Below are 23,898 nucleotides of genomic sequence, written 5' to 3' on the forward strand. Positions count from 1 at the left end.
AGAGAAGAAGGAACCTTAGCATGTATCAACTATAGACTAGATGTGAGTCTATGAGTCCTGAGCCTGTTGCTAAGGAATCCTCTCTAGGATTTAGTTCCCATAAATTATTAAGGACATAGAAATACCTGCCACAGTGAATGTGCTGTGATGTGTCCACATTTTGGCTGTCCATGGGGACATTAGCTATGGAGAAGTCAAATTGGCAGAAGAAAAGTAATAAAGTTGACAAAAAAGAGGGAAAGTGACAAATATTGGAGGTTACTTTTAGAAAATTGGCACTATCAGTGGAACTCTGACTTCCCAGGCACTTTGGAAAGCAATTTGGAACTATGCCCCCAAAGTTACTAAATTATGCATGACCTTTGACCCAGTGATACCATTACTAGACCTATACCAAAGGAGATCAAAGAAAAAGGAAAAGGACCAGTATGTAAAAATGTAGTTATGATATCTCTTATTGTGGTGGCAAAGAAGTGGAAACTAAGGGGGAGCCCATCAATTGAGGAATAGCTGAACAAATTATGCTACATAAATGTAAAAGAACACTATTATATATTTTAAAAACACTATGAAAGGTACAATTTCAGAAAAACCTGGAAAGATTGTATGAACTGATGTAAAGTGAAGTCAGGCAGAACCAAAATAACAATTTCTATAAATATAACATGATACTTTAAAGACAACTTTGAAAAAACTTAAGAACCATCACCAATGAAATGAGCAATCATTTTCAGAGGACTGATGATGAAGCATACTACCCATTCCTGGCAAAGAGGTGACACTCTCAGGGTACAGATTGAGACATTTTTCAGGCATGGTCAAATTGGAATTTTAAAATCTTTACTAGGCATATTTGTTGTTACAAGGGTTTAGGTCTTTCTCCCCTATGAGGGGAGAAAAGTAGAAAGGATAAAAAATCCATTTTTGTTAATTGCAAAAAAAAAAAAAATGAACAAATGGAGAAAAAATTTTAAAAGAAGAATGCCCACAACATCCACCCCTGGTTTAATTTCTGGGTAGTCTGGACAAGCCCTGGGTTTTGGTGGGCTGCATGAACCACTGTCGAATGCAACCACCTTCAAGAACCTCTGGGACTAGAATATAGTGTGTATAAACAAAATAGCCCCTTCTCCCAAATCACAAAGTCTGTATCAGACAAGGGAAGTCTTAAGTTTGAACAAGGGCAGAATGTATTGAAGGATGAAGTAGTTCACAAGAGAATAATGTTCACTGTCATGTCTGTTACCAAGTGTTTGGACCTAACATAGTGACAAAAACACCCTGCTGCTTGGGCTGGCCAAAGCCAATTTTTGCTTCCACTGTCTAATGTAGTATTTCACAAAGTCAGGTCAGTCCCAGGGACCATGTGATCAACTAAACTAGAGCCCCATCCTCCGCAAAATAGTCAAGGAGCTTGTCTCCAACACAACCATATCTATCTTGTCCTCCAGCGTTCCTCCTTCTGAGTCTGACATCATCTCTTCACAGCAGTCATTACCTAAAAGATACCCAGACACCCAAAGCAGTAACTGGAAGACTTCCCTGGAAAATTCTTCCTCTTCCTCCTTCAGATATTCACCTCACCCTGCTAGATCACCTCACTTAGAGTCCTGCCTCCCTGCTCTTCATTTTGGTTGAGACATAGTGAGTCACAGAGAATGAGTAAGCATGGATGAGTGCAGATTTCATTAAATGATCTCTCTCCAAAAATTCACGCTTTTCCAAATGTCCCTATTATTGCTGATAATACCACCATCTTTCTAGTCACCCAAGTTCACAACCTCATCGTCATCTTCAGTTCCATCCTCTCCTTAACCCCACGTATCCAATGAGTTGCTGCATCTTGTTGTTTCTATTGCCACAACATCTCTTGCATCTGTCTCCTCTCTAATTGAACAACCTCCATCCTAGTTCAAAGGCCTAATCACTGCTCCACTGGATCACTGCGACAAACACATTATGTAGGGTACACAATCAAAAAGTTTATAGGGACCATTGATTTAGTGGAATGCCTTTGGATACTTTAGCTTCATAAAATGAGCTGATTGATCTGAAGGGTTTGGGATTTAGGAAACCATTACCTCCACTTTACATGGGTCTACCTACCAGTTGCAGGAATTCTAAGAATAAGAGAAAATATCCAGACAGGCAAATACCTTATAGTTCATCATATACTGGGGTGGGGCGGGGGGGGGGGAGAGAAGGGAAGAGTTCAAAAGGCACTGAAAAAGTGCAGGGGCAATACATAACCTTAATCGCGCAACTCAGTGTTTTAATTAATCCAAGCATATCTGGATGTCTATCTTTCATTCACTGTCTTCTGTGATGGGAATGAAGTTTGTTTTCTTGTTTGAACAAAGCCCTTTGACTTTGATGGAGATCACTTGACTAAGGGACTGGATTTAGGTAAAAGCAGCACTAATCATGAAGTGCCCAGTGATGACTACAGGTTTTTTTTCTTTTCTTTCTTTTTTTTTTTTTTTTTGGTGAGGCAATTGGGGTTAAGTGACTTGCCCAGGGTCACACAGCTAGTAAGTGTTAAGTGTCTGAGGTCAGATTTGAACTCAGGTACTCCTGACTCCAGGGCCGGTGCTCTATCCACTGTGTCACCTAGCTGCCCCGACTACAGGTTCTTAATTCTCTGTTCTTCTCTACCCCTCCCCATCTCCATCCCTTAAATAGGTTCAGTGATCCTGATGGTGATGTGGGTATTTGTGCACAAGAATACTTAAGGACTGGTAATGTCAGATCTAGTCAGACACTATAAGCACCTAGCTGGCAGAGAGGGACAAGGAACCAAACCAGATCTATAACATAATTATGTGCTCTGTGGTTATCTGTAGGTTAGGGAGTCTATATTTGCACTTCTTAACCCACAGACTTATTATGGGAAGCAAATGAGAAGTAATTTTGAGAGAACTATAAAATTCCATATAAAATTAAGATGATGATGACGACAACATGATTCATTCTCTATTGTCCTCAGGATAGAGTCCTAACTTCCTTAATCGAGATTTTAAAGCCTTACATCTTTCCAACCTTATCTCTTCCCCAATTCCCAAAACTAATCCTTTGTGGGTAGGCTAGTCTCCTCCCTGTCCCATAGCCACACTAGGCTCAGTCCTCCATGATTTTCCTCATGCTGTTCCATCTGCTTGGAATGCCCCACCTCCCCTATCTACCTATCCCTCATTTAAGGGGCACATCATCCATAAAGTTACCCTTGACTACTCCAATCCTTCAGAAGAAGCCCCTAGTGACTTCTCCCTCTTCTGAAACGAGTCAGCATGAGCACAGTCATCTCCCAAAACACAGGGCACAGAATGAACATTAGTTCATATAGTATTTCTTTAGCTCACAAAGTATTCCTGCCAGTTTAGAAACTTCAGCTAGAGCTGAGGCTGCCCTTTGCTATCAGTGTCTCTTGAGACAGCGAAGAAGAAACGGCTGTTAGACAACGTGTCTCAAATTTTCCTTTACCTTGCAAAGTATAAGCATACTGTCATGGAACAGACAGTTCTCTGAGTTGCTGAAACTGAGCTAATTGCCCTGAGTTAGTGAGACAAATTATTTCATAATTGCTGGAAGCAATAGTTCTTTGCTTCCTTTAAATAATTTGAGAGGATGATATCTTCTAGGCACTGTCAGACTGACAAAAACCAGTTCTCCCTTGTAACATAAATGAATGCTGCAAAACAGTCCACACTCTTTCAGCAGTTTGTGATCTCATAACATTTGAGTTTTGGTTTGGTGTTTTTTTTAATGAGTTACAGAACAAATCCAAAATAAAGTTTAGTTTTATTTATTGCACACAGAGAGAGACACACACATTGTTGGTACAATGAAGAATCAGCGTGACAGAAATGACAGGGCAGAAAGGGGCTGGAAACCTGTGCCAGTAAACTCTTCACTATTTCTCCTTAATGGGACTGTTATCAGCTCTCATATTTAAGCCACAGGGCGCAATTGACATTGCTGGTATTAGATCCTTTGATCTTGAGGCTGGCCCCATAATTCTACTGGGTTGCAGAGCAAAGTGATTGTTTGGCAGCAAGACAAGAATTTGGGTAGGGCTTAACCTGGAAAGGCAAAGGGAGAGGAGCAGTCTGGGAATTCATGAAGTCATAGATTTAAAACTGGAGGGGACCTTGGAGGGCATCTACTCTGATCCCTTTGTTTTACAGAGAAGGAAACTTAGGTTAAGTAACCTGTCCAAGGTTACCCATGTAGTAAATAGTAAAGGTTGGATTTGAACCCACCCCCAACCCTCCAGCCCCTGACTTCTGCTTCCACACATCGAGAACTTTTCCCACTAATTCTTTTCCTTTGTGTCTATTCTCTGCTAGGAAACCTCTCCTCTGAAGAGGGCTCCTAGTGGGCCAGTACCATTTATCGTCATTATGATTATTGTTGTTGTTATTTCTGCTGTTATTATTCATATTATTGTATTGACTGTGTTTCATTTATCTATGCCTCATAGTGGTAGAGGGGAGGATACCATTATCAGCATCACCACCACTTCCATTTACATATATTATAAAATTTGCGAAACACTTTAAATGTATTATCTAATTTGATTCTTCCCAGGGATCTCATGGGGGGAAAGCACTGCAGGTATTACCCCTCTAGAAGATACTATTCCCTTTAAAAGAAGGAATTGATTTTAAGTGAATTGTCCAGGGTATGACAGCTATTAAGTATTCGAAGTGAGCTTCTAATTGATCTGGGTCTCCTTGATTCCAAGTCCTGCATTTTATTCACTATACCATGCTTGGGTCCAAATATACACAGAAGGGGGCAGCTAGATAGCGCAGTGGTTAAAGCACCGGCCCTGGATTCAGGAGTACCTGAGTTCAAATCCGGCCTCAGACACTTGACACTTACTAGCTGTGTGACTCTGGGCAAGTCACTTAACTCCCATTGCCTGCAAAAACAAACCAAAAAAAAAAAAAAACCAAACCAAATATACACAGAATTAATTCTTCCTGATTAGAATCACAGTAGCATAAGAACGCTGACATGAAGTATCAACAATATGATAGTCACTTTTCTACTGTCTGTGATCAAATGGATACACCCCCCGTAGCAAACAGTCCCTACTGGGAATTTCCTTGCTGTAGAAGCAGTATGTGGGGCTTGGAAATGCTGAAGTCCAATGAGAAGAGTCAGGGCTTTGGTATTTAATCTCTGGGATGAGTCTGAGTCATACACTTTCCTCTTCTCCCTTTTCTATCTGCCCTCTAAGTGTTCCCTCATCGATTTCTTCTCATGACGCAATAAGAATATGGATAGGCAAACAAATTTTGTTTGATAAACTAAAAACAATTTTCAATAGGGGCAGGAAGGGGTCAGGGTGATAGTGACTGGCTTGGATGCTGCTGAATTCTCTGCAGCCTTCTTCTGTAACCCTCCCCATTCTGAGGGTCCAAACAGGTATTTCTCTTCTTCCATATAGAATTGTATTGAAGGTTTGTTTTTCTTCTTCTTTACATTTCTGTCACTTCCCTGTGATACTAGTACAATGGGAAAAAAGCACTGACTGTAATCAGGGACCTGAATTCAAATCCTGCATCTAATACTTATTACGCATATGACTTTAGGTAAGTCCTTTTTCTTGCTTGAGCCTCAGTTTCCTCCTCTCTAGAGTGAGGAGGTTGAGCTAAATGGCTTCTAAGGTCCGTACTAGAACTATGATCTTATCATACCCTCCCCCTTTCTGTAACAATTTAAAGAAAACAAACCTGACCTTCTGACAAATACCAGCTTGCTGTGAGCCCCCAACACTAGGGAACATTGTCAGGAAGTCGCTGCCTGCTGCTCTTTCTGCATCACGACCAAAGGTATCTGACCAATATAAGACTGAACACAAAAGGCAAAAACCAGGGTCAGAGGAAACACTGGGGTATTCTAATAACAATAAGAACTCAGCAGAGAAATCATGCTAAGTGGTGTTTTGGGGGGTGATTAGGAACAGAGAGAGTCCCTGGAATGTCTGGTGCCCCAGGAAAGACTACTGTGAGAATGAGAGAGCATCACAAAGATTTAGAATAAGGAATGTGCAAGTATTCCCAACTTAACTACCTATTTTAGCACACATATTATTTACTTAATACTAACATTAAAATGTTTGTGTTAAAAAAAAAAACTTTTTGATTATTTGCTTTACAGGAAATGGCTTGACCCAGTAAGCAGAAGGCTGTCCTTGAAGTAAGGATGACTTGGATTTAATTCCTGCCATATCCAAGGTAAATCACATAACTTTTCAATGCTCCAGGCACCCCTCTGTATAGAATTAATTGTTATTTGAGGTTTTTATGACCCCATCTTTTGGCTAGAATTTAAAAAACCCAGCGCACACACACCGGCCTGAAGCTCAGGCGCAGTGTCTCCACAATGGCATGGTGCTCCACCCACTGGTTGTAGCTGTAGACATGGCACTGTCACCACTCCCCGACGTCTACATGAGCCTGGCAAAATTACAATGACTGGAAGCCTAGTGAGGGTAGTCATGTGACTGTCAGTCAGGGCTGCCAGCCAATTGGCTTGGGGCTATGTGTGGTCAGCCTGGGGTCTGCTGGGAAGGAGAAGGGAGGAGTTTTGCCATTCTAGCTAGACGCTGGAAAGTGACAGAACACAGCTGTGTGCTCTCAGCTGATCCTTGGGCGGTGGTGTTATTCAGGTTGTATCATTTCCCTTCCTCCATTTTTTTCTCCTTCCCTTAATTCTACTGATCTTGCTTGTGTTTTTAAGTTCATTCTTGTTAATAAACCCTGTTCTGTTTTTGAGGGAGGCTGTTGGTCTCCTTCCTAACCCCAATATTGCAGCGAGCTGCCTAGCTAACACTCCCCAATTAATATTTGGCCCCTGTACTGCTATGACTATAAGTAAAAGATAAGTTGCCCATTTGCATGAGCAGAAGGAGTTTACACACTCAAGAAATCCCCAGCAAGATGAAATCACTGGTTCAGGACTATTAGCTCCACTCCCCCAAGGGACACACACATAAGTAGAACAGGATTAGAAGACTGCTGCTCCTCTTAGGCCATCATTTGTTTTCTAGCGAAGGCCTAACATCAATGGGATCTGAGACACTACCAGAAACCCTTCATGGGAGATCCTTTCACCCATATAGGGATGATAAAAGTACCACCAATTGTGAAATTTAATTTCATCTACTCAACAAGGGAGAGGCAATATGGCAGAAAGGAGGATCCACTTAAGTCTGGATCCCTGTTCTACCACAAATTAGCAGAGTGACCTTGGGCAAGTCACCACCTTTCTGAGCTACAGCCTCCTCAGCTACAAAAGGGGAGAAGGCAATATCTATTACAACTTCCACAGGTTTACCATGATGATCAAATGAGAGAGTCTATGTAAAATGAGCCATCATCTGTCAAGGAATATAAAGAATGTGAGCTATGATCAATAAATGTCTGATGAGGATGTGTACCAAGTAGGACAAATTTCCCTTTTACAATGTTCAAGCCCATACAACAAAACCAATGTTGTCCCATTGTTGTAACATGTAGGGTTACATCAACAGAGAAGCAACATGGCATGGTGGTGGAGCACACATCTAGAACTAGAAATGACCTCAAAGGTCATCCAGTTCAATACCCTCATTTTACAGGTGAGGAAAATGAAACCCAGAGAACTTAAATTACTTGCCATGGGACATACAATTAATGTATCAATGGCAGGACTTGAACTCAGATCACTGAATTCTCATCCTAGAGCCAGAGTTCTTTCACTGTATTATACTAATTCAGGAAGAACTGGATTCAGATTCTGACTTTCCTACTTATTAACTGCATGACCACAAACTAGTCTTACCTTCCTTACCTGTAAAAATGGGGATAATAATATGAGTAGTACCTACCTTACAGGGTCATCATAAGGACCAAATGAGATCGTGTATGAAAACTGCTTTGTGTTTGAAAGCTTCCTATAAACATTGGTTATCATCAGTATGTTGTTCTGTCAGGTAGTAACATAGCCTATGCCTTTAGAACATCTTTTACAGCATAAAAATCATACCTCACAGCAAAATGTTGAAAAGAGATGACAAAACATAGGTCCTAGAATTATCTTATGAATTCAATTAAGATAATTCTAGGACCTATGACCTAGTTGGAGAAATATTTGATGATACCTCTTTTTTCTCCTGTGTAGGGGACCAGATCTTCTCGGTCCTTAAATTCTTTAGCTTGCTTTTCCAAGTGATCCAGAAGGTCATCTCTTTTAAATGGACCTGTAGGTGGTTTTGTGGTCTGATCCTTCTGTCTCAGTCCTGCAGGCAATAGTGCATTCTAAATGAAAGAAAAAGGGAGAGGGAGGGAGAGAGAGAATGAAGGGAAGAGGAAAGTGAAAGGGTGAGGAAGGGCAGAAAAGAGAGAGGGAAAGGAAAAACAAAGAGGGAGAATAAGGAGAGCAGAGGGAGAAGAGGAGAAGGAGAAGAAAGGGAGGAGAGAAGAAACAGAGAGGGTGGAGAGGAAAGAGAGGAGTGGAAGGGTGAGAAGGGGAGAGAAAGGATAGGAAGAAGAGAGGGAAGGAGAGGAGAGAATGATTAACAGCTAAAAAGTTATATTTTTTCAGGAAACTCATCTTAATATAGATGATTTCATCAATGAAAACTAGAATTTTAGAAAAAAATTTAGAAAAATACATCTAATGCAAAAGAGTCAGTTGGTGCTGTCAATGAATCAATAATATTTATTGATTGCCCAATGCACTGAGTACTGTATTATGAGCTATTAGGGGGGAAATGAGAAGAAATGACAGAAATGACCCTTACCCTAAAGAAATGTGCCATCTAGTTAAAAATATATAAATGTTTAAATCTATTTACAATTCAACATATCAGTATAGTATAGTACATGCTAGGAAGATGAACTTTGAATTAGGTTTTGAAGAACGTGTAGGATAGAATGTTGGAGAGACTGGGAGGAAGAAAACAGACAAAAGCATGAAAAAGTATAAGTCATGTATAGGGGACAGCCAGCAGATTGTTTTGACTAAAGTGTAAGAGATTAAAGGGAAATGAAAATGGTATTAAAGTAAATGGTAGGGTGGGGTGGTAGTTGGAGAGCTTTGAAGACAAAATGAGGGGTTGGGATTTTATACAGTATCAAGCATACTGCTAGACACACTGCTAGTAGATGTTAACTGATTGATTAAATTGGTATTTTAGGGACAATTATCTCAGCAGCTGTGTATTGCATGGAGGAATACCAAAATAAACTGGAGTCAAACAGACCGTTAGTTTGAGCAATCCAAGCATAAAGTAATGAAGGCCTGGATCATGGCAGTGGCTGGGAAAACAAAGGAAGGAGCAGCTCAGAGAACCATTTCCAAGTGATCATCACAGAACTCAGAAATGATGAAAGCAATATATGGTTAATTAATGTTTTATTGCCAGGTCTATACTTCAAAACTGCAAATGGCTGAAGATGTTTGACTAAAATAAAAAAGCTTATTGGAGTATTCACTCTAAGCAAAATAGAACCTATACTCATGATAAATAGCTACAGACTAGTAAATGATAAACATCTTATGAGGCATTTATTTCCTATTCCATATAACTTTGATATGATCTGTAAATGGGTTTAAACTATGGGTTCAAAAGAAATCTTGGAGTTGGAGAGATTTCTGAGGGGAATAACAAGCAGACACAAAAGTCAAGCCTAGAATGATTTTGGATGAGTGCCAAGAAATTCTCTAAGTGTAAGATAAATTAATTTACATTCAGGTCTCACTTAGAGCATGTGATGAGACACTGTTGCTATTGTTACCCAAACCAGGCTATTTTTAAGTTTTCTCTTATTGTTATGTGATCAGTTGATAATCTAGAGTTTGAATGGGAAGCATTAGACAAAAACTTTCACTTGTGGAAGTGGGAGAAACTTTTGATCAATTAATTTGATGGGTACTCCCAATCAATGTAAGATTACAGCACAGTGATCTTTGTGGTAAGTGGGTCTTAGCCCTTTACTAAGGTACAAAAGGTACTACTTTAATTGGTTCCCATTGACTATGGCTGCTTCCAAGATTGGTGACTCAGAGTTAAGGGTGGGGCAGACTCTTGTTGGAGGACATTTTCCATCCACTGATTTATAAAAACAAAACCTCTCTCCCTTGGACATCCACTATGAAGTATATAGTAAGGGGGGGGGGCTCTTGCCCTTCCAGCTTCATTCCCCACCCACCCCTTAACAGAAAATTACTACTTGCATGAGAAGCCCATGGTAATCAGTATGCACCTGTCTGGTGGCCTGAGTTTCCTAGACTTCAGATTTCTGACTGCCTGAGGTCTGTTTCCTTTTCTCTATTCAAGAGTTCCTAAGAATGATCTTTCATTGTTGCCTTGAGGACAAGTAAAGAACAAGGACTGGCTAATGTCATCTGTCCCTCTGGCCTCAGTCTAGTGGCTACTGTGCTAGAGTTTAGTGGCTTGCTGTTGACTTGGAAGTAAGACTCCAGCAGAGCCTCCACATCTAGAAGACTATCACCAGGATGGTGAAGGGCCTTTATTTTATATGTATGTGTGTATGCATGTGTGTGTGTGTGTAATGTATGCGTTTATGTAAATGTGTATGCATACACACGTGTATGTGTGTAGATTTATGCACACATATATATTTATGCATACATATATATTTATTTGTTTACATATGCATGATTTGTGTATATATTTTAAATACTCAGGGATCCACATGAATTCTCTGATACTAGATATTGTGTCATGAAGGATTTCAGTCACTGATGCTTTTCTTTTCTTTTCTTTTTTTTTCTGGGGCAATGAGGGTTAAGTGACTTGCCCAGGGTCACACAGCTAGTAAGTGTCAAGTGTCTGAGACTGGATTTGAACTCAGGTCCCCCTGAATCCACGGCTGGTGCTTTATCCACTGCGCCACCTAGCTGCCCCCATTGATGCTTTTCAATGACATATATCAAACACTGTGATCAGATTTCCAAATTTTCACTTATTTAAGGAAAAAAGATACTCAATATCTCTTTAACTAAGCAGTTTTAGAGATGATATAGTAGAAAAAATTTCAAGTGAGCTGAAAGTCAGAAAACTCCTGTTTGAGTCCTGGTTCTAGCACTTGATAGTTGTGTTACCTTGAGCAAGTCTCTTTACCATGCTGAGCCTCCATTTGCTTATTTGTAAAAATGGGGCCAATAATTGTATGATACCACCCAAGATTGTTGAATGAATATGCTTTGTAGACCTTAAAATACACTACATCAATGTAAGATATTATTATTATTATTATTAAATTTTTTAAATTACTTTACAAATTTTCCATTTTCCCCCATTTCTACCCCAAAGGAAAACCTAGGGTTTTATTTTTATTTGTGGAATTCATCTGAAGTAGGAGCATGTGGGGGCAACTAGGTGGCACAATGGATAGAGTGCCAGACATGGAGTTAGGAAGACCTGAGTTCAAATCTGGCTTCACACGCTTACTAGCTGGGTGACCCTGGGCAATTCACTTCACCCTGTTTGCCTCAGTTCCCTCATCTGTAAAATGAGCTGGAGAAGGAAATGGCAAGCTACTCCAGTATCTTTGCCAAGAAAACCCCTCATGGGGCCACAAAGAGTCAGACCCGACTGAAACAACTGAAAAACAACAAAGGGAATACACCACTAATAACAATCAATTTCTAACCTTGTCTTCTCCCTTTAAGATGTAGTCCAGTTACAAATTAAGTGTGTTATCTCCTTGCATTCTAGCTCCTTAGTGAGGTGACAAAACCAGAATAAAAATGTTAGAAAAAGGTCCTGGAGTCATGTGACTTAGCAATGGTCTGGAACAAAATAAAATGTTTAATAAATACTTTGTTGACATGATTTGACTGGACTAGAGAAACTGTTTTCCATTAGAGTTAAGCAGGATTTCTTGGTTTCCACTGGACCTTATTCCTTTAAGTGGCAGTCCACCCCTAAATCCCTGATGGGCATAGATTTGAATGAAGGAAGAATGAAATGTGGGAGAATTACAAATTCACCCCCAGTCATAAAGAGATGACAGAAATCAAGGAAAAGAATAAGCTGACCTCTCAAGAAATGTGGACCACGGTGAGAAAAGTGGCAGCAAAGGGGTGGGGGTGGGGGTGGAGGGGCATTTTCTCTTACCTCTGCTTTCCCTACAGTCATATCACAAAACGATAGAAGGTGAGACTTTTTTATTTCTGAGCTCAAAGTGCTTTGGTCCAGAAGACAGTGGAAAGAGTAATAGGTATAAAACTAGTGATTAGGAATAGACCTATTGCTTTCTTTGGAAGCCTCTTTCATAATTTGCTCCTCCCCACCCTTGCACCTTTCCAGTTTTATCATACTTTAATCCTACATCACACTCTACAATTCAGTAACACTGAAACCCTATCTCCTGATTCTGTGCATTTTCATTGGCTGTATCCTATACCTAGAATACTCTCCCTCTTCATCTCTACCTTCAATGAATGGCTTCCTTCAAGATTCAACTAAAATCTCACCTTCTACAGGAAGCCATTCTCAATCTCCCTTAATTCTAGCGCCTTTCCCATATTGATTATTTGTAATTTATCCTACATATTGCTGGTTTATACATTATCATTTACATATTGTCTTCTCCATTATGTTGTGAGCTCCTTGAAAGCAAGGGCTATCTTTTGCCTTTTTGTTATTATCATTATTATTTTTGGGGGTAGGGAACTATCCCCAATCCACAGTGTCAAGAAATATTTATTGACTGACTGGCTCTCTTTCTTTCTGTCTCTCTCTGGATCTCTAGGGATCAAGCAACAAATATTTCTTGACCGTCTCTTCCTCTTCCTCCTCCTCCTCCTCCATGCTGTGTACTGTCTTTGATTCTGGGGTTACCAATACAAAGAATGAAAACAATCCTTTTCCTCAAAGAGGTTAGGAACCTTCTCAGCACCGACTCTCTATATTATATGATTATTTATTTCCATGGCTTTCTGCAACTAAGGCCTTTGGTGCTAACCCTTTCCAAGGTACTATAACTGTAAAAAAGTATAACTCTCTTAAAACCTCTATTTTCTATTGCATGTTTCTTTTGAAATGGATAGAATTACATTAGTGAATGGATTACTAGGATTTCATTAAAATCAAATACCTCATGCTCCATGTTGTATCACGCCATCCCCCAATCTGGTAGATTGGCTTATTTGTTTTTGAACTAAATTTTCCCAAAGTAATCTATGCACATTCCAGTCCTTTGTGCTAAATAAACACCCCTATTTTTAAGGGGAAACTCGTGTGATTTATTGGCTGCCACCTTCCAGGATGGTCTATTATAAATTATACAAGGCCTCTAGGTTTACAAGGCTAACACTGATGGGAAATGAAGAAGCATTTTTTAAAAATTATGAAAGAGAATGTAAGTATCCCTGGAAGAATGTGTGAAGTCTAATAATAATAATAATAATAATAATAATAAGCATTTACATAGTGCTTCAGGAAAGAATTTATATGTGTTAATCTCATTAATCCTCCCAACAATCCTTTGAGGTAGGAGATATTGCTATTACTATCTTCATTTTACAGATGAGGAAATTGAAATTTAAAGATGTCAAATGATCTGCCCAGGGCCACAGATCTGGTAAGGATTTTGAATTCAGGTCTTCCTGGTTCCAAATTGGGCACTCTGCCCATTATACCACCTGTCAAAAATGGCCTTTAATCTCCTGGAAAGACATGGACTATTATCCCCAGTGTCTTCACCAACACTAAATAAAGATGCCCAGTTATCCTGCCTGTCAGGCCCATTCCTATCCAGCTCATGATTTTAGAATCTCTCCTTCACCTAACCAAAATGTATGTAACCTTCAAAGCCCAATTTAAGTTCATCTGGTTTGTGATACCCTGTCCAATCACTTTAGCCTACAATGAGCTTCCATTCTGTGAATTTCCATGGTACTTTTAACAATGATTTATAAATCCAGCAACTAACTGTTGATTATCTGAATATTTATATCAACATGTAGATTATAGAACATCATGATCCACCACCTCCCAATCAAAATTTCAGGCAATCAAAAAAAAAAAAAGAAAAAGTACATGGTGGATCTAAGTTATTAATCTTTTTTTTTTAGTAGTTATCTAGTTTATTTAGGCATAAGCCTGTGAAAAGTCGATGCCACAGCACAACACTTCTCACGAGTAGAAGTGCTCACCACTTGCCCAAGGGGCCCCGGCCAGGGTTGTACTTAACCCCACAACCCAGGAATGAGATGCTCCTCAGCTATCATATCCTCGAACTGATCAGCATTGAACTTGGTGAAACCCCACTTCTTGGAGATGTGGATCTTCTGGTGGCCAGGGAACTTGAACTTGGCTCTCTGCAAAGCTTCAGTCACATGTTCTTTATTCTGGACCTTGGTTTGAATTGACATGATAACTTGGCCAATGTGTACATGGGCTACAGTGCCCTGGGGCTTCCCAAATGTGCCCTGCATGCCAGTCTGGAGCCTTTCAGCCCCAGCACATGATAACATCTTATTGATGCAGATGACATGAAAAGGATGCAGGCACACATGGATATGAAAACCATCCTTGCCACAACTCTTCACCATGTACTTGTTGGCACAGATCCAAACGGCCCCCAGGGCTTCTGATGACAGCAGCTCATATTCATCTGACACCATATGGCCACACAGTGGAAATTCATCCACTTTGGCTTTCTTTCTACCAAGATCGAAGATTCCGATCTTGGCATCAGGTACTCCCCTGCAGAAACGGGACTGTGGGTATGGCTTATTTTTACAGTACCTATAACAGCAAGCAGGATGATGGCCCATGGTGCCAGCACCAGCAGGGACTGGGTCTCGCTGCAGGGAAAGGGACTAAGTTATTATTGTTAATAATAATAACTAATGTTTGTATAGCACTTCCTATGTGCCAGGCACTGTGCTATGTACTTTACAGTTATCTCATTTGATTCTCATAACAGCCCTGGGAGATAGGTGCTCTTATTATTCTCATTTTATAAATGGGGAAACTGAGGCAAACAGAGGTTAAATGACATGACCAGGGTCCTACATATTACCAAAAAAGACTAGCATTCAAGAATTTGACATTCCTCCTGACTTCAGAGGTTCAAAGCTCTTAAAAATAATCCTTAAATCTTTTCTTTCACCTACTCATCCAATCCAAGTCTTATCAATTCTACCTTGGCAATATTTGAAATGTCTTCAGTAGAATGTAAACTTCTTGAGGGAAAGAACTGCCTTAACCTTTGTATCCCCAGCACATATTATAGTGTTTAGCTATAAGCAGATACTTTATAAGTGTTTGTTGAATAGAATTAAATAAAATTGAATTAAAGGTCTTAATTCTATAGGCATTTATTAAACATCTTATATGTTCCAAGCACAGTGGTAGGTGCTAGGAATACAAAGACAAAAATGATACAGCCTCTGACCTGACCAGGGGCATACAATATGGACAAAGAGAAGATAAACCCTAACTCCTCTATCTGCTATTTAAAACCTTATGATTTAACCCTTTCTACTCTTACTTTATAGCACTTTTCCTCACAGAACAGAACTTGAAACTTCCTCTCCACAATGACATTTCATCTCCTGTTTCTGCCCCTTTGGCAAGGACATCCCCCACATGCTATGCCTTCCCTCTCATTTCTGCCTCAGCTTTCTACAAAGCCCAGCTCAGGCATCCTCCCCTGTGCAAAGGATTTCTTAATCTCTGAAGTGGTAAGTGCTTTCCCCCTCTAGTTTTTTCTTTTTCTTTTTCTTTTTCTTTTGGTCTGAGACCCATTAGACTCAGGACTCAGACTCATTTGTGGCAGGCTTTTCCTGTCTTAAATATATCCCCTCCTTCTGACCAACATTTGTAGTCCAAGTTGGTGTTTCCCTTTCCTTCCATATTTCTTCAAGAGCTTGCTAGCCAAGGCAGTTTCTAGGTCCTTTTGGACTCTTCTTTGTGGCAATTACTTGATAATCCATGTCAAAGTTTATTTTCTTATGCATGTCTCATTTCTTTTTTGGTATAAATAGCATATTCGACTAGGTCTAGTTGGAGCCATTTCCCTATTGCATTCCCTGTCTTCTTGGTTTTATTCTCTTAATTTGATGCTGATTTTTATTTTTGCCCCCAAAAGTTTGAGTATCTTTAGTGTAGGGAACTTGGTACCTCTCAAAGTACCTCATTGCATTTGGGGATCACTTTAATTGTTGTGAGGTTCTTACTTATGTTGATTCATGTCTTCTTTCCATACTTTTCACCCATGAGTCATTGCTTTCCCTTCAGATCCCAAGCAGTTTAATCCACATATCAGTTCTTCAAATATTTGATGATTGCTATCATGTTTCTCCCAAGTGTTTTCTTTTCCAGGCTAAATAGTTAAAATTCATTTAACAGTCCCATTCAATTAAGCTCAATTCAAGAGATATTTAATAGGTTATTTCTGTGTTCAGAACAATGTTAGGAACATTCAACCAGTTTCAAATCTAGCTCACTAGCAAGCAGTCCATATGTGGCCATCTTGCCCCCAAAAAACCAACCCATGAGTTGGCCAAATGCCTTGCTTGAATTCAGCTATACTATGCTTACAGGATTCCCTCAATATAGCAGTTTTGTAATCCTGTCAAAAAAAGAAATGAGTTTAATCTGACATGACTTGCTCTTAGTAAGTCCATCTTGAGTGTACTTAAGTGTTCACACATTCTTCATTATCCATTTTAGAATTTTGCCAGGAATCCACATTGAATTCACTACTTTGTAGTTTGCAGAATCCAATTTCTTCTCTTTTGTGAATAATATTTGCCTAATCTACATTTTTCTGGCACCTTTCATTAGGAATAAATGAATGAAAAGACATTTATTAAATATTTACCATGTGTCAGGCACAGAACTAAGTCCTGGAAATACAAATACAAAAGCAAAACAGTTCCTGCCCTCAAGGAACTTATTTCTAATGGAGAGACAAAAGATAGTGCTGGCCAAGGAAGTGTATTTCATACTAGGAATTCATTAGGATGATGAATGGAGCCATAGGTCAATTAATAGATCTTCTCCAAAAGCTATGATAGTATTGATTTAATTACGATTTCCAGAGCAAGAGGTAGTTGGGTGGGGATGGGAGAAAGGTAGCAGAAGGGCAGATGATAAGAAGATTGCCAAGATGAAGGATGGTCAGGTCTGGGACTGGCTATTGGGCTCTTACCCATCATGGCCCTAGGATGGGGGGGTTCAAAACTGAGTGGTCTATCCTCTAAAGGATATGTCATCTAGAGGTCCAGTCCAGAGACTACAAAAAGGACAGTAAGTGCAGAAAAAATACCAGGTTACCCAGAAATAGTTAACTCATCTGGCATTTAAGAGGTGATAATTAGGCTTCAGAGTTTATGCCCTATAAAACTGAGTGGTAGAAGTTGGTTGATATTCAATTTCACCCAGGCAGCAATGTGATTAGATTACATCATATAAATTACAATATCCTTCTTCTCAGGGAGATCTGAAAGAATATCACATGGTGAGAGAGTACCTGATTTTTGTGGGGTTGATTGCTACTATACTGTTTTTATAATTCCTTCATTCCTTTTATATTTCTACTATGGAAATGACTGCAGGTTTGAGTGAAGAGGGGCTTTTTCTAGGTTATTAGAATAAGGTTTTCCACATTTTTTTTTAGTGAGGCAATTGGGGTTAAGTGACTTGCCCAGGGTCACACAGCTAGTAAGTGTTAAGTATCTGAGGCCGGATTTGAACTCAGGTACTCCTGACTCCAAGGCCAGTGCTCTATCCACTGCGCCATCTAGCTGCCCCAGGTTTTCCACATTTTATACAAGAAAATATTGCTTAATAAAGCCAGTGAATAAATACACTGAGCTCCAGGTAGGGATTTTTTTTGTGGGGGGGGGGCAATGAGGGTTAAGTGACTTGCCCAGAGCCACACAGCTAGTAAGTGTCAAGCGTCTGAGGTCATATTTGAACTCAGGTCCTCCTGAATCCAGAGCCGATGCTCTATCCACTGCGCCACCTAGCTGCCCCTGGCTTTTTTTTTTTTGGCGGGGGGGGGGGGAGGGGGGGAGTTGTGGGTGTTTTTGTTTTCAGGTAGGGAATTTATTGATAAAAACAAGCAGCTGATCCCTAGATAAAGAAAAATATAAATAGAAAATTAATGCTATTACATCGTTCAAATTCCTTCTTTTCCTTCCCTTCTCTCCTCTCTCCTAGTCTGCAAATTCAGCAGTCACTCATAGGCCCATGCTACTGCTGATTGGCAAAGGAACTTTAATTCCCTCCATTTATGACCCAATCTAGTTCATTCCTCCTTAGTCAGCCTTTCTCGGCCTTATAACATTGGTGCCACACTTTGTGTGTTCATGAAATCAGCTTTAGCTCTACTATAGTCCAGAGCTCCAGAACTCAAGCTATCCACTTGTCTCAGCCTCCTCCAGTAGCCATGATTACATGTGTGCACCATCACTCCTGCCTTTAAATTGCCTTTTAAACACTATAGAACCTTTATACACAGGACCCTATTTCTGAAAGTGATGACAAAGCATTATTATTATGCCAAGGTACCAAGACTCAGGTTTGTTTTTTTTTTTTAAAGCTTTTCATGGTCACCAGAAATGATAACTTCGTCCTCTGTTCACAAGACTTATAAACTTTAAAAACAAATCATTACTTTTTCACTTGCCACAGCCAACAAGATGCTCCAGTGTTCTGATGGGTTAACCAGTATTATGTTTGGCATAGTTTTCAAAGTTGTCATGAGACCTGTGACTGACTGATGAGGAAGGAAAGATCATTTTACTTCTAACAGAGGAAGCAAGGTACTAAATCTCTCTAGGGGAGAAAAGAAGGAAAAGAACATTAGAAAGAAACAGCAATTATACTGATATTCCCTATTTAAAATAGAGGAAATTTTTAAAAATAAAAAAATAAAATTTTAATTTTTTTAATTAAAAAAAAATACAAGGCTAATCAAGTAGTTGATCCAGAGTAAGTCAAAGATTATGTCACTCAAACAGGGCACCAGGATGGGGGAAAATAAATTCCCATCAGAACATCATTTGAGGTAAGCAGCATATTTAAATTCACTGTGATCTTAAAAGAGGAATGGTAGGGAAAGTGAAGAGAAATATTTTCTTTTTTTCTCTTTAAAAATTTTTTCACTTAAAAATTTTAAAATGTATTTTTACATTTTTATAATCTGTTCCTCCTCCTGCCTTTCTATTAAACAGCAGCAAAACAAAAAACAATGAAAGATAAAGCCCTCATCATAAACATGCACAGGTGGGCAAAACAAATTCCTACATTGGCTGCTCCTGAATATGTGTGTTTCTGCATTTCAAGTTCATCACTTCTCTAGTAGGGAGTGGTGTATTTAATCTTCAGGCTTCTGGACTCATGGTTTATTATTGCACTGATCAGAGTTTTAAAGTCTTTCAAGGTTGTTTTTCCTTATAATGTTGTTGTCTGTCATTGTATAAATTGTTTTTCTTGTTTTCACTTCACTTTGTTCATAGTCTGTCCCTGATCCTTTGAAACTGATATTTTGCCCTTTCTTATGGCACAATAATATTCCATTCCATTCATATACCTTAGTTTGTTTAGCTATTCCCCAATGGGTTGGCACTGTCTTAGTTTCCAGTATTTTGCCACTAAGAAAAAGGACCGCTATAAATATTTTTGTATATGTAGGTCCTTTTTCTCTTTCTTTGAAAGAAAAATATTTTCAAAACCTTTACATTCACCTCCAATAAAATAATTTAATATGGAAAGCGTTCCCAGAGTTCCTCTTTCATCATTGTAGAAGAGTGTTTCGCTTTTTTTTTTACCCTAGAGATAACATTCCTAGGGACTCCAAGGTGTCCTAAGGATACCTTGTTATCAGCTTCACTGAAAGGGAACTAGAGATGCTATAAAGGGTTGGTTGCTCTCATTATAATCTGCTCCTCCTGCTTGGATCGTGTAGATCTCCACAGAAGTCACATGTCTTGGTATGGGCTTTCTTTTCAGCTCTGTCGCTAGCTATGCAACCTTGGACAAGTTAACTAATTCCCAATGACTGCATTTTCTTCATTTATAAAATGAGGGGGTTGGATTAAATGACCTCTGGGTCCCTTCCAGTTCTATATCTATGATTCTTTATGTAACAGTGCATAGAGCAATGGGCCTAGAGTCAAGAAGACCCAAGTACATTTACTGTGACCTTGGGCAAGTCACTTAACCTCTGTTTGCCTCAGTTTCCTCAACTATAAAATGGGTATCATTATAGAATCTACTTCCCAGAGTTACTTTAAGGATCAAATGAGATAATATTTGTGAAAACACTTAGCATGGTTCCTTGTATATAGTTAGGTACTAGTATAAATGCTCTTTCCTTCCTTTCCATTTCTCCTATTGACCATCATGCTCTACTATTCTTTTTATCTAGGGTTGGCAAAAGAGCTGGCCCTTTTCTTTGTAAAGGACAATTCTTCAGTATGTTCTCTTAAACCCATCCCCTCCCATCTACTTCAGAAGATTGTTCCCATTATCATCTCCTTCCTTCCCTCCCCCCCCCAATCTTAACTTTTCCTATTTATGAGCATTTTCCCTGGTGTTACTATTTTCAGTGCCATAGGTACCCTTAGGAATTAATTTATCTCACCTATCTGAGAAGTTGTGGGGTTTTTTGTTTTGTTTTGTTTTGGGTTTTGGTGAGGCTATTGGGGTTAAGTAACTTGCCCAGGGTCACATGGCTAGTAAGTGTCAAGTGTCTGATGCCGCATTTGAATTCAGGTCCTCCTGACTCCAGGGCCAGTGCTATTTGAGAAGTTTTTGAGGCATCTCGGTGGTACAGTGGATAGAACATTGAGCCTGGAGTCAAGAAGATCTGAGTTCAAATCTAGCCTTAGACACATACTAGCTGTGTGACCCTAGACAAGTCACTTAACCTTTGTTTGCTTCATCAATTTGTGGACCATAGTCACCACAAGATTAGTTGGTGAAACATCAGTTTTTATGGCTGGACTTTTCCACCATCTATCACTGCCCCATCTAATTACATGGAGAAACTCAAGCCCTTGAGGCTTTAAGTGACTATCAGTTGCAGGGTCAGTCAGGACACAATCAGGAATGCCACAGTATCAAAGCAGCACTTTCACAGGGACAAAAATGATACATTTTGGGGATGCTTTTTAAAAAAGTTTTTCAATGAATAAAAAACTATTTTCTCATGCTCTTACTCCTCTACCAGCAGTGGGGGGGGGGGGGACAAAGAAAAAACCAAAATATTTGTAACACATAGACATAGTCAAACCATGTCCAAAAGACATATGTCTCATTTTGCTCCCATCTGGGAATGCTTTCTATATTAAATATTATTATTTTCTGTTTTTTAACCCTGCTGCTGCCAATAATGTCCTGGCATGATTTCTCAATGTGGCAGGAAGGTGACTCTTGAATTCTGTGGCACAAATTCCCCCAAACAGGGGTGTTGGCAGTGGGCTCTAGCTAAAAGCTTCATCACCAGTCAGTAGATCAGGCAGGCTGTCAACATGCATTTATTAAGTACTTCAATTCAAAGACCAGAAGGTTGGCCCCAGGACTATTAATTTTTTGTCGGGGAGGGGATGATGTTGGTAATACATGAAACCATCCTCGAACTATGCTTTCTCAGTGGAGGGAGTGGTACAATCACTGATAAAAAAAAAATCATGAATCTATTAAGTGACCAAATAATCCTACTTTAGGTCCCTGAAAACATTCCATCAGAACGTGTGAAGCATGGATTTGTTACTGAGTTTATAGAAAGCTTTTCTTCAAAAAATGTGTGACATCCCTTGACATCTTGATTTAGGGATTTGACTGTGGCCTTCCTTTAACTAGTTAGTGATTTTTTCCTTGTGACCTTTGGTCACGGGGGTGCTTGTTCTTCTCCACTTACATTCTCACAGTATTTCTAAGGATACATGCCTATTTTTAGATAAGATATTTATTTCTTTCCATTTCAACTATTTACTCTCCTTGAACTTTTGCTTCTGTGTGTTTTGTGAGACAGTACTTTGCTTTTAAATTGTGAGATAATAGAATGAGTGATGAACTTGGAACTATGGAACCTGGGTTCTAATCCTGTCTTGGCCACTCATTCCCTCTGTGACCCTTGCCCTTGGCCTCAGCGTCCTCATCTATAAAATGAGCCGGGTCAGATGAGACGATATCTATGGTCTCTTTTAGCTCTAAATTTATGAAAGAGTGGAAAATTGCTATCATATTTCCTTTATTTTCATGTTTTACATCATAATGGAAATAATATATGAAGTGTACATTCTTGGGCAAACATTACACAGGAAGGCCAGTGTATTCAATTATTATTTTGAGGAATAAAACAAGCTTTTTAAGAATTGCTTCAAGTTTTTTTCTTCTTCATAGCTTCTGCAGGAAAACCAGAAAAAACTTGAGAGTGGCTCCAGATGTAATCTAGAAAAAAACACTACAGTTAAAGTTCTAATTACTGAGTTTGAATCCCAGCTCTACACTTTAATAGATTTTGAGTGAGAGGACCTTTGTTTGAATGCCAGTTTTGTTACTTGCTACCTGAGTGACGTCAGGAAAATCACTTTATCCTTCTGGGCCTGAGTTTCTCATCTATCAAATGGGAATAGTGATACTAATCTGGCCCACCCCTCATAGTTACAGTGAAGATCAAGTAAAATGATATATGTGAAAAGTTGTTAAGTTGTAAAGTTGACATATAAAGTACAAATGAAAGACACCTACTATGTGCTGGGAACTGTGCTAAGTGCTTTACAATTGAACCTGACAGCAATCCTGGGAGTCAAATGCTATTATCATCACCATTTTACAGATGAGAAAACTGAGGCAAACAGAGACACTTGTCCAGGGTAGTAAGTGTCTGAGGCCAGATTTGAATTCAGGAAGATGAGTCTTGCTGACTCTGGGCTCAGCACTTTATCCACTATAGTGCCACCTAGCTGCCCAATTCATAACATTATTTGTATTGGAAAATGCATCGAGTTCCAAACAAATAACTGGAAAACAAAATTTTGGAACACAGTCCACTCATAAATTTGGGACTCCCTGTGTTATTTTCCTCCAAAATGATCTCACATGATAGTTTTTTTTTCTTTCCTAGATCACTTTTGTAAGAGCTGGAAGTCCTTCTGAAATGAACCAAGATGTCAGAAATGCATGATGTAAACATTTAGAGAGAACGAGATATGACAGTGCCAGTCAACATCTCGGTTACACAGTCTTCCCCACTCAAGAACGTAAATACATATTTCATTTTTTTTCAGGTGCCCAAAGCAAGAAAAAAGCCTTGGCATTCTGTTAGTTTGATATGTAATAGCTGGGTAACCTCAAGCACCCCAAAGAGTATATATACCCCCAAAGAAATCAAAGAAAGAGAGAAAAGGACTCATACAAAAATTATAGAACCTCTTTTTGTGGCAGCAAAGAATTAGAAACAAAGGGTGTACCCATCAATTGGGCAGTGCTTGAAAAAATTACAATATACGAATGTGATGGATTATTATTGTGATGCAAGAAATGATGAAAGTGATGAATTCAAAAAAATCTGGAAATATTTGTATGAACTGATGCAGAGTGAAAAGAGCAGAGCCAGGGGACCAGTTTACATAATAACAACAATATTGTAAATATGAAGACCTTGAAAGACTTGGGAACATAATGACAAACCACAAATTACTGCCCCCTTTCTGGTAGATTACTGTAGGATGGAGAGTTTATGGTTAGAGACATTTTCTTCCTGCACATAGAAAATGCAGACATTTATTTTGCTTGACTATATATACTGGGGAGGGGGCAGCTAGGAGGCACAGTGGCTAGAGTGTCAGGCCTAGATTCAGGAAGACCCAAGTTCAAATCTGGTTTCAGATACAACTTGCTGTGTG

At 39.3% G+C, this 23,898-nt stretch overlaps 2 protein-coding genes across 5 annotated transcripts in view; both read right to left on the reverse strand.

Annotated features, from left to right (window-relative positions):
• Positions 1-23,898, reverse strand: part of TMOD1 (tropomodulin 1) — a 121,682-nt gene that overhangs the window by 40,415 nt on the left and 57,369 nt on the right. For all 3 annotated transcript variants that reach the window (XM_043999518.1, XM_044001017.1, XM_044000256.1), the window contains one exon: positions 8,153-8,309. In XM_043999518.1, the coding sequence (XP_043855453.1) occupies positions 8,153-8,309 (157 nt within the window). The remainder of the gene's footprint in view (positions 1-8,152; positions 8,310-23,898) is intronic.
• LOC122753956 (60S ribosomal protein L10-like) lies at positions 14,215-14,805 on the reverse strand. Of its 2 annotated transcripts, XM_044003105.1 has the most exons (2): positions 14,697-14,805; positions 14,215-14,615 (listed from the first exon to the last, which is right to left on the reverse strand). In XM_044003105.1, exons 1-2 carry the CDS (start codon positions 14,803-14,805, stop codon positions 14,215-14,217), a joined length of 510 nt encoding a protein of 169 aa, XP_043859040.1. The 2 variants fall into 2 exon arrangements, with proteins under 2 accessions (XP_043859040.1, XP_043858201.1); XM_044002266.1 differs by having other exon boundaries at positions 14,215-14,805.

The sequence above is a fragment of the Dromiciops gliroides genome, chromosome 1 (assembly GCF_019393635.1).
Source record: "Dromiciops gliroides isolate mDroGli1 chromosome 1, mDroGli1.pri, whole genome shotgun sequence".
Lineage (NCBI taxonomy): Eukaryota > Metazoa > Chordata > Mammalia > Microbiotheria > Microbiotheriidae > Dromiciops > Dromiciops gliroides.

Coding starts and splice junctions, on each gene's coding strand:
- LOC122753956 (XM_044002266.1), bottom strand. CDS start 14,805: ATGGGCCATCATCCTGCTTGCTGTTATAGGTACTGTAAAAATAAGCCA.